Consider the following 11,888-nt stretch of genomic DNA (forward strand, 5'->3'; position numbering starts at 1 on the left):
TCACACACACACACACACACACACACACACACACATATACCATATACACATTGAATTTCTGAACTGAGTGTGTTTGAACCAAGCCTCATGTCCCTCCCCCTTTCTCTCCACCTCTCCCCTCCCTCCCCTCCCTCCCCCTCCCCTCCAGGATGACTGAGATAGTGACCAAGGTGTCTAAGAAGAAGCTGGGGAAGCACGTGAAGGCGCTGGTGTTTGAGCTCTGCTGCAACGACCTGACAGACGAGGACGTGGAGGTGCCCTACGTCAGATACACCATCCGCTGAGCCACGGAGCCATGGGGGAGGGAGGGGGGGGGGGGGGGGGGCGGGGCGGGGCGGGGCAGTGGGAGGAGGAGGGAGTCAGCGGTTTGGGATTAATCATTTTCAGAGGCAGGTGGTGATTATGCTATGATCATAACCCCCCCCCCCCCCCCGGTGTGTGAGTTGGTGGAGAGCAGGTGGGAGGGGTGGAGTTTGGTTGTTGTGGGGGGGTGGAGGGGAGGGGAGGGGGGAGCATGTATACTGGACCTGTTGACTTTCTCTGTATGTAAACCTCTGGTCATCTGAATGCTGAACCCTTGTGTCGGCCTTCCCCTCTGACCCACACCCAGCCACTCCCCTCCACCTGTCACTCCCTCTCTCTCTCTCTCTCTCCCGCCCTCCCTCACGTCTCTCCTCAACAGCCTAGCCTTGGGGGTTCTCAGCCAACACGTCACTCTCCCTCCCCCCTCCCTCCTCCCTCCCCCTCTCCCGTCCTCTAGCCTGGTGTCTGTAGACTTGGCCCTGCTTTGCGTTTTAAAACACAAGTCATGACGTGACACAAACGTACCCAGTGATGCCAAAAAATAACAAAAAAAACACACAAACAAAAATTGTACTGAAAATCTGGCCAAATGCCCCCCTTCCTCCCCAGGAAACCCTGTTTTCTATTCTAGTCGGACACCAAATTGGGAACTCAACTGCTGGTGAATCCACCCCTGCGCCCCTCGTCCTCACTGTAAGATACACCCTGCTGTGTCCTCTGGGAGAGGGGCATGGCCTGAGGGGGACCCCACACACACACACACACACACACACGTCTGAGGGGCAGCCAGGTGTGTGAGCGCTCCTGCACGCCCCCCCCCCTAGTCCTGGCTCTCTCTGGGTGGGGGGGGGGGGGCAGGGATTGCACATGACTTGAGTTTATTACTTTTTTGTTTTCTTTTGTTTTTTTTTCCTTTTTTCTTTTTTTCTTTCTATTTTATTCTGGGACAGACTCGTCCCCCACCATCTTGTAGAACATGAACTCTGTCGTCTTTCTACTTTGTTAACCTCCAGATGACATTACAGTGTACAAGTAAGACAATGAGTTGTGTCCTGTGACGGGAGCACTTAGTGTGATAGTGAATAAAGATGTAAAAAAAAAACTAAAAAAAAATAATTCTGTGTCTGTCGTTCCTGCTAACTGACGGTCTTCCTGTTACGGGGGCGTAGAGTCACAGGGTGGCTGGTCACACCACAGGTCTGTCTGTCTGTCTGTCGTTCCTGTTACAGGGGCGTAGAGTCACACCACAGACCAACACCACATCTGGTGCATCGAATCGCTGGTAATGAATGATGTTTATTGTCATTGTACGGGTACAACGAAATTTAAGTCCAAACCCTAGGTGCTAACAATCAACACAGTCCTAAGATAATAAAACACAGTCCTAAGATAATAAAACACTGTCCTAAGATAATAAAACAGTCCTAAGATAATAAAACAGTCCTAAGATAATAAAAGACAAGAAGGAGACATAAATAGGGGGATATACCTAAAAGTAGGTAGGATTCTGAGTATGTATCTATTATGTTAACGTATATACACTATATGGCCTATTCACAGGGGAGTGTTAGCATGTAACTATGTATTTTTATAAACATAATGAAAAAAAACTGTTCTGGATGATTGAGAAAAAGTGACTGAGAAAACAACTACAACTTCTACAATAAACTACAATAAACTACAACTTCTACAATAAACTACAACTTCTACAATAAACTACAACTTCTACAATAAACTACAACTCCTACAATAAACTACAACTTCTACAATAAACTACAACTTCTACAATAAACTACAACTTCTACAATAAACTACAACTTCTACAATAAACTACAACTTCTACAATAAACTACAACTTCTACAATAAACTACAACTTCTACAATAAACTACAACTCCTACAATAAACTACAACTTCTACAATAAACTACAACTTCTACAATAAACTACAACTTCTACAATAAACTACAACTCCTACAATAAACTACAACTCCTACAATAAACTACAACTTCTACAATAAACTACAACTTCTACAATAAACTACAACTTCTACAATAAACTACAACTTCTACAATAAACTACAACTTCTACAATAAACTACAACTTCTACAATAAACTACAACTTCTACAATAAACTACAACTCCTACAATGAACTACAACTTCTACAATAAACTGCCCATGCCCACCCGGACTAACAGACTAAAGTTCAGTTCCCCCCCCCCCTTTATATACAGTACATGTTAGGTTTCATGTACTGTATATAAGTTACTAGTTCATATGTTTATATGTTTATAAAAGTACACAGTTACATGCTAACACCCCCCTGTCTATATACCCCCCTGGGAGTAGGCCGTATAGTGTATATAAGTTTACATAATAGATACATTCTCAGATTCCTACCGACTACTTATCCCCCTATTTATGTCTATTTATGTCTCATTCTTGTTTTTTATTATCTTAGGACAGTGTTTTATTATCTTAGGACAGTGTTGATTGTTAGCACCTAGTGTTTGCATTTAAACTTTGTTGTACCCGTACAATGACAATAAACATCATTCATTCTTCTTCTCACCTTCTCCCCCCCCTTAACAGACTATCGTTCCCCTCGCCTGGCCTAGAGGATAGTGAGTTGCACCTGTTTTTTGCACGTGGGTGTGTGTGCACATGAGAGTGTGTGTGCACATGCATGTACAGGTGTGTGGGTGTGTTAGTGTGAGTGTGAGTGTGGTAGCCAGCAGCTAGTAAGAGCCAGCATGGTGAGAGGAGGAGGAGGGGGGAGAGAGAGAGAGATAAAAGAGAGATAGAGAGGGAGGGCAGGAGGGGGGGGGGGGGGGGGGTTGAGAGAGAGAGAGAGAGAAAGTGGGGGGGAGTGGAGAGAGAGAGAGAGAGAGAGGAAGGAGGGGGGAGGGTGGAGAGAGAGAGAAAGATAATGAAGAAAGATAGAGAGAGAGAGGGAGGACAGAGAGAGAGATAAGGAAGAGAGAGGGGGGGGTGTCTAGGGGGGTGTAGCAGCTATCATCTCATCAGAGTACAGTACTGTACAGGAGTCGCCCCCCCTCCTTTGTGGTGTGATGTCATACCTCTGGGTCTACCTTTAAACAGCCACGTCTGAGTGACAGCTGTCCTGCTCCCATGGCCTTAAACAACCCCAAGTCTTAAATAATTTATCTCTCATACGCTTTTCCTCTCTTTTTGCTCCCTTTTCGGCTAAGATCTAAGCAAGACAAAACAAAACATCCCCTCTGTAAACCCCCCCCCCCACCCCCCCCCCCCCCGTGCAATATGAGAAACTACTATGCAATAATCATGGGAACAGTGCAATGTTCTATAACCGTGCAATATGTTTACATTCTTGTGTTTAGGTTTACATACACTGTATATAAGTCTACTAGTTCATATGTTAATGTGTTTATAAAAGTACACAGTTACATGCTAACACCCCCCTGTCTATATACCCCTCTGTGAATAGGCCATAGTCTGTATATGACATTTTCAGTTTGTCCGCTATGTGGACGTCACGTCGCAGGCCCGCCGCATCAGAGACTCGCTGGGCTTCTGGATGGGACGGCGCCAGTTCCAGGTGCTCCTCCGAAAGGACGAGGAAGGATTCAACGGCTACGTCCACCCCCCGGCACTTTTCTCGCTGGGGGCGAATAGGAGGACCCTTTTTTATGCCCTTTTGCAGGCGGTGTTGGCAGGCCGGTCACGGGCAGGCAAACTGTGGCGGGCTGAGGTGCAGAGTCTGCCAGTCTACGGAACACACTACAAGAGACTGCACCCAGCCCAGACAATGCCACCAATGCGGTAAGACTGATCACCTTTACAGGGACTGCCCGGACCGGCAAAGGTCATATGCTGACGCCGCAAGGGGGGGGCGAGCCGGGAGATAGAGGGGCCCCGGGGGGGGCTGGGGGAGCACCATGGGACGGCGCCGACCGGGAGCCCAGGTCGGAAGCAGCTCCGGGGGTGGCAGACCCGGAGGAAGCGGGTCAGGTGGCGGCGGGCCTGGGCCCTGCCGCAGAGGGCGTGGTGAGGGCCACCGTCATCCCTCGGCTGGAGGAGGAGGGGGGGACCCTGGAGGCGCTGACGGAGGAGCTGAGGGGGTTCCTGGCGGCGCAAAATGGAGAGCCTGGAGAGCAGGATATGCTGTCGCCGCCGGGGGCCCCTACAACACTGCAGGAGGCTCCGGGGGACGTCGGCAGCACCGGGAGGGTAAAACTGAGAAAGAAGGCCAAGGACAAGAGCACCAATGAAGAGAGCAAGGTGGAGGGGGAGGAAGAGGGGGACACAAAGCGGGTGAAGGGCGGGGGTGAGCGCACCCCTCCCCTTCTCTCGCTGGACCTCTTCTCCTCCTCCACCTCCGCAGAACAGGTCTCCGGAGGGACACTGGAGGCAGGGGGGGGGCACCAGGCGGTTCAGGGAGTGCCGGTGCTCACGGCCCTGTCGCCCAGCCTGGAGGAGGGGGGGGGACACCAGGCGGTTCCAGGAATGCTGGTGCTCCCCGCCCTGGCACCCAGCTGGGGTGATACAATGAACATGGAGGCGGAGGCAGAGAAGGTGGAGGCCTCTGTGACGGAGGCTTGTGTTTCAGTTCATGTGGGGGGGCAGGTACGAGTACGTTGCCAGGGCCCGCATGCTCTCGGCCACCAGGGAGGGCGGTAGGGATGTCCCCCACCTACCCCTCAAGCTAGACTCGCTGTCCGGGTTCTTCCTGCGGCTTTTCTTTGCCTACCAGGGACGACACATTATGGAGTGGTCCAATGCGGGTCCTCGGGCGGAACAGCTGCCGTGGCACTTCCACCATGCGGCGAAGTGGCTGCGTGCGCACCCCGAGGTTGAAGTTGCCCGTGTAGGTTTGGACCACAAGCGTATGTACGCAGTAGTAAGGCAGGGTGCCTGCACGCCCCCTGTGGTGGGCATCCCGGCGGCGGTCTGGGATGCAGTGTAGCTGCGGGGCCTGGACAATAGGCTCAAGGACCTGAACTGGTTGAGCCTCCACAAGGGTCTGCCGGTGCGGTCCACCATGCACCGGCATGGCCTGGCGCGATCCCCCTTATGCCCTCGGCTGGGCTGTAGCGGGGAGGAGAGTGTGCGTCATGTCTTTTGGCACTGCGCCTTTGCTGGAGTGGTGTGGGCCCGGGCGGGAGGGCTGTTAGGGAAGGTTAGAGGGGGTTTTATTTTGACATGGGCCAGAGTAGAGAGGGGTGTACTAGGGAGAGTGGGGGGTGGGAATAGGGAAAGATTTCTGCTCTGGCTCATTGTAAGTCTTTTTAAGAGGGAATTGTGTATTACCATATTGCATTGCAGTGAAAAAAACACACTTGCTGTTGAATAGCCAGGTTGCTATGCAGAGCAATGACCTATAAGACCCTAAAGTAATACTTCCCCTTGCTTCTATCTCTTTCCTTTCTGCATCTACCTTTCTCTCTCTCTCTCTTTCTTTTCTTTCTTTTCATTATTTTTATTTATTTTATTTTTAATTTTTTTCTCATCAATGTATTAATCTGTTTGTAGTTGTTTTATTTCTGTCTGTCTTGTCCGTATTTGGCAACAATGCACCTATAGAGGAGCAATGATAATATTGTTGCTCACTGTCATATATTTTTGTTATTTTTGACATACATGACATGCACTATTGCTGGGTCGGTGACTGGGAGACCAAGGGGTTGGGTGGGTGGGTGGGTGGGGGGGGGAGGGACCGTTGTTGGCTGTGTTTCTGTGGTGATTTGTATATTTGATATTCAATATTTGTGAATATTGATTTGTGAGGACTGCCAAAAAAAAGAAGAAAAAAAAAGAGGGAATTGTGGAGATCGAGGCAGGAGCTGGTGGGGGCGGGGCCAGCCAGGGGGGTGGAGGGGATAGTAAGGAGGGTGGAAGGAGATTTGAGAGGGAGGATGAAGAGTGAGGAGAGAAAGTGGGGCTACCACGCAGCCAGGGAAAGGTGGAAAGGGGGACTGGGGCTGTTGTAAGGGTTTTTATTTTTTAGGTTAGGGAAAAACTTTTTGTGCTTAAAGGCATTGGTATGTTTTGAACTTTGTGTTTTTTAGTTTGTTTATTTGAATAAGACAAATATATGATGCATGACAAATATGATGCATGAATGAGTATATTGAAATATGGTTTTATTTTACGATCTGACCCCCCGCAAAAGAATGGGGGGGGACGTGTTTGTTTATTTTTGTATGATGTTTTGAAAGAGGGGAACATGATTCCCCTGTGTTCAGTAATAAAATACTCTTAACGATCTGTGAGAGTCCTGAGAGGAAGGCCAGGGCCCGGATTCACAAAAGTGTTCTTAAGATATTTCTTAAGACAATTCTTAAGAAAAAATATAAGATGTTCCTAAGAATGTTCTTAAACGCTATTCACCATTTTTTTCTTCAGAATTGTCTTATGTCTTAGGAACTTCTTAGTTTTCTCACTTGAGAAGTTCTTATGCCTATGCACGAGCAACGCAGCAGGCAACTCTCCGGGATCCTCCAATCAGAATACAGATTTTAGTCATGTGACTATTTATTTTTTTCGGCTGAAGAAAATCAACCAAGATGGCGGCCATAGGCTAGGTGCACGATCTCACTACTTCCTGAAAGGCAACTGGTATGAACATATCCTGTCTCACTCTATTGGTTTAATTGATTAATCAGCTGTGCACTGTGTGTTCCAACGGTTTACCGCACAGCTGATTAATCAATTAAACCAATAGAGTGAGACAGGATATGTTCATCCCAGTTGCCTTTCAGGAAGTAGTGAGATCGTGCACTTAGCCTATTGGAGAGGCAACTAATTTCATTCTTCTCAGGTAAATTGAACCATTAAAACATGTGGTTCCCATATATTACGAATGTGTAATGTGTTGTTCATTGTTTTCAGCAACTGTCATGAACTGTATTCTCAGCTATCTTTATTTATTAGCTTAAATTACTACTAATGTTTTCGTCCGTTTCCATGGTAACTATGGGCTCTGGCAGTAAACATATGTAATTAAATTGATTATTAGACGGAAATCTATCAAAGTAACAGATTCTGGGTAATTTACATGACCTAATCTTCAAAGCTAGTACATTGAATAAGCGTAGTTTTTAGCTAGCTGGCTCACAGTCACACACATCTATGTTACCTATACGTAGTTTAACTCTTTCATCACTGACCACTGTGTATCAACTTGTAGCTGTTTTAACTGACATTCTGTTTATATCTATTTATTTTTTATTTGTTGATTTCTGTGTCTTTGTATTTAAGCTCGTCGTCACTGTAAATGAGGGAAACCTCAGTGCCTTACGAGTTGAAATAAAGTTTGAATGTTTGACTGAATTGAATGAATGAACATCTCATCCCTCTGTCTCCATGTCATTGTAGAACACCCATGCCTTTGGAATGTGAAGCTTGAGGTCTACAAAGACAAAGACATCTTAAATGAAGGAGGAGAACCTGACGAGGATAACATCCTGTCCTTCTGCTTCTAGCCCTAACATGTTAAATCAATTCGAATAAAATGTTGTTTCATAATCACCTGTTCACTTGGTTTCATTACTTTTCTATGTGCAATGTGAATTAGAATGAAAAATAATTTTTAATAAATGAGTTATTATAATCATAATTCCTGACTGTGTTAGAAGAAGCTGGATGTCAAGTGAACTGCAACTCTGGAGTCATGGAATCATCTTCCAACACATATCAAGTCATAAACAGGAAACTTGCGTTGCAACAAAAAGTTGCCTGTATCATAGGCTTTAGATTTTGAACTTAAGATCACTCTGATCATTACGTTGTTATGAACCCCAAGAGAAGAGAGAACATTATCGATGGCAGTAGATACGTTTCCGATGACACAGTATACTAGGCTCTGTTACATTGACTGTGGCAATTAGCTGCAGTGTAATGCTACAGTGTAAACTAGAAGACATATTTAACAGTGTGTTTACTTGCATAAGAAATATCAACAGCTACACAATAAAAGTGTGACATTAAGTTGGTTTGGAAAATGACAATGTTTTGCGCAAACTCTGAAACACAACTTGTTCAATGTTAAATCATATAAAACTGAAACATCCGCAAGTATCGGTCTTTGAGAAAGCCCCACTGCAACAGCATAGCCATAGGCAATCGACGTTATCCCAGCTGCTAGTGCACGTAAATGTGACTCAGCTCGGGCAGAAACATAACGAACTAGGCCGCCGGGATGTTTTAAGACAGGTGAGAGCTTCTCTTAAAGTTGAGAAGAAATCTAAGAACTCGAGAATCTCATTTGTTCTTAAGTTCTATCTTAGGAAAAATCTTAAGAAGTTAAGAAAAAACTAAAGAAAAGATAATAATTTCTTCATGAATACCAAATCTTCTTACATTTGGTCTTAAGAACAAATTTTGTTCTTAGGAACACATTTTTTCTTAAGAACGCTTTGTGAATCCGGGCCCAGGTCCATCTCCTGAAGCTCAGCTCACACATGGATCAGGATCTGTGTGGCCATCCTACAGGAAGCGAGAAAGACTTGGTCTCACTGAATGGTCTCTGCTGGGAATAATAACTCATAGAACAGAACAGACACTGTTTAATATGTGTGTGTGCAGGTGAGTATGAGAGATTGTGGTAGCACATTATTATTCAGCCCTGGGGGGGGGGGGGGGGGGGGGGGCAAGGGCTCTGTCCCATAGAGAGTCTCATAAAGCAGCCCTCACCAGTAAAAGTTGTTTTAAAACAAAATAAATGTTTTACAACAGTGTACAAGTGTGTGTGGTGTCACTCACTCATCCACCAGCACTTTTCAGACAGACAGGCTGAGGACAACACCTCTCTGGTACCAGGGGCCGGATTCACCAAAGTGTTCTTAAGATAATTCTTAAGACAATTCTTAAGAAAAAAGATAAGATGTTCCTAAGAATGTTCTTAAACGCTATTCACCATTTTTTCCTTAAGAATTGTCCTATGTCTTAAGAACTTCTTAGTTTTCTCACTTAAGAAGTTCTTAGATTTTGAACTGTGATTTTTACACCTGTGTGTCTCTCTCTCTCTCTCTCTCTTTTGAACTTATGAAGAACTTCCATCTAAAATGTGAATATAAAATAAATAATAGTAAGGACGTTGTTTCAGTTACTTGGCCTACTTAAATAACATGTTCATAATGATTAATTAAGTAGTATACATCAAATACAACAACTGCCTCCTTGATTTACTTTCTGAGTACATTGTGGTGTAATCTAGGAATAGGCCTACATGTGACACAGGCTGAAAGGCCCATTTCAGTTATATCTCAAACATACAAACATGTGATAGACATTCACACATTCACACAAAACATTCACACAAAAGTACTCTGACCAACTTGAATTAACAATATGTGTTAACACATTGTCTAGGGCTAAACTTAATATTAATAAAATCAAATAAATGCAATACAAAATTGTTCAAGTAAGACTTACCTTTCACTTTAGCTGCTTTAAGACAGGTGAGAGCTTCTCTTAAAGTTAAGAAGACATTTGAGAAGAAATCTAAGAACTTTGTTTTGGAGAATCTCATTTGTTCTTAAGTTCTATCTTAGGAAAAATCTTAAGAAGAAAGTTAAGAAAAAACTAAAGTTAAGATAAGATTTTCTTCGGGAATACCAAATCTTCTTAAGTTTTGTCTTAAGAACAAATGTTGTTCTTAAGAACAAATTTGTTCTTAAAAACAAATTTGTTCTTAAAAACGCTTGGTGAATCCGGCCCCTGGTCCATCTCCTGAAGTCGGGGTTGGGGGGGGGGGGGGTATATACTACGACTAGTCAAGATGAGATAAAATAGCCTTAGTATTAGGGTAAATGGGGAATGCTCTGTACCAGGGGTGAAAGTGGTTTGAGTTTCTTACAGGAACTATAGGCTACTACCCCAACCTTCATCGTTTCATATTGTTCTCCTCCTGCCCCCAGCTTCATGCATCCCTGAACACACACATCGTGGTGTTGGTGTCGAAATTAGAAACACTTTAGGGCTGCCATGTTTCACCAAAAGTTTGGAGTGAGAGTTTTTGGTGGTGGAGCGACCCAAAACTGTGCACGTTTTGGTAGTGGCGGCCCCTCTCTCCCACACAATTATTTGTGCTAGTTTCCTGCAATTTTAAACCAGCACAAGAAATGAAAATAATTGGAACATTTGATAAAACAAGAGAAATTCAGATAATATATCTTAAGTCTTAATAAACAAATACAGTAGCCTACAGAGTCTAAAACAAAATTGGGCCTCATCAAGTGAACTCAACCCCTTGGTCAGCAGCAGAAAGACCCTTGGTCATCATCTTATATACAGTGCATAGATGGCTATCATGTTATACAGTACATACCAGGGTTTTTCCTGGGTCAAAATCAAGCCTTGGAGGTTGATGTTGTGCACGCGCAGTGCGCCCAAATTTTCTTTGAGGGACCTCCAATTGTTGTATTTGTATTGTAAATTGTAATTATTATTATTAATAATAATAATAATAATAATACGATGCGATTTGAAAGTACCAGTAGGCTACCAGATACGTATGCACATATTTTGCTACCAGGGTTGCCAGATGGAATTGACAATTTCCAGCCCAACCAGTCTACAAGCTGCCGAATCCACCCGTCCAGTGTGACCAAAAGTAGCCCAATCTGGCAACACGGCTTGCTTATGGAAGCATATAGTGGACTAAGTTCAAATGTTAATGCAATTTGAGATTGCATTTGCATGTTCCACTTTTGCATGCATTCTTTCAGACAATATTCAAATTCAAATGCAATTCTAATGAGCGGATGTGTTTCCTAGAACATATAAATGCAATTGCTAATCACATTATTGCATTACAATTTGAATATTGACTCAAATAACGCAGGCAAAAATGGCAAATGAATATGCTATTTTGGGATTGCATAGTCATTTTCACATTAGAATGAAAATTTGAATTTTGTCAGCTACAAAGCGGATGTGTTTACTAGAACATGTAAATGCAATTGCGTATCACATTATTGCATTACAATTTGAATATTGACTCAAATAACGCAGGCAAAAGTGGCAAATGAATATGCTATTTTGGGATTGCATAGTAATTTTTACATTAGAATGAACTTGTCAGTTTTGTCAGTTACAAAGCAGCGCATGACTTTGAAAATTAAATGTCAAATGGCTTTGCATTATCATTTTAATATTGACAGCGAATGTGCACATCAGGTACATGAAAATGAAAATGCAAATCATTAGAATTGCATTTGAATTTGAATATTGTCTGAAAGAATGCATGCAAAAGTGGAACATACAAATGCAATCTCAATTGCATTAACATTTGAATTCAGTCCACTATATGCTTCCATACGGCGCGACTGTAATCCCGGTCGGACTGTCTCAGTGCCCAGTGCTGCCCACCCAACCACGTCGCGTCGCGTCGGGTCTACTGTAAAGCGGGTTAACATGTCCTTTTCAAAGGTATTAAAATAGACGCAACGAAACATAACGTCAGCCATGTGTTTCCTTGTTGGAAATTATGGATCGTGAATCGTGATTGCTTCTGCACTCTGCAGCAATCGGATTTTGATTGACAGGCAGCTGCATCTCTTCCCCCAACGGCGTTCCGGCACAGAAAGTCTTGCCGGAAC

General features: G+C 44.2%; 1 protein-coding gene across 3 annotated transcripts in view; it reads left to right on the forward strand.

Moving 5' to 3' along the window:
* The window catches only part of uba1 (ubiquitin-like modifier activating enzyme 1), a 48,174-nt gene extending 46,858 nt beyond the window's left edge, over positions 1–1,316 (forward strand). For all 3 annotated transcript variants that reach the window (XM_080526797.1, XM_080526798.1, XM_080526799.1), the window contains one exon: positions 149–1,316. In XM_080526797.1, the coding sequence (XP_080382923.1) occupies positions 149–284 (136 nt within the window). In that variant the 3' untranslated portion in view covers positions 285–1,316. The remainder of the gene's footprint in view (positions 1–148) is intronic.
* The last annotated feature ends 10,572 nt before the right edge of the window (positions 1,317–11,888 follow it).

Source organism: Nansenia antarctica (assembly GCF_963989245.1).
Source record: "Nansenia antarctica genome assembly, chromosome: 3".
Lineage (NCBI taxonomy): Eukaryota > Metazoa > Chordata > Actinopteri > Argentiniformes > Microstomatidae > Nansenia > Nansenia antarctica.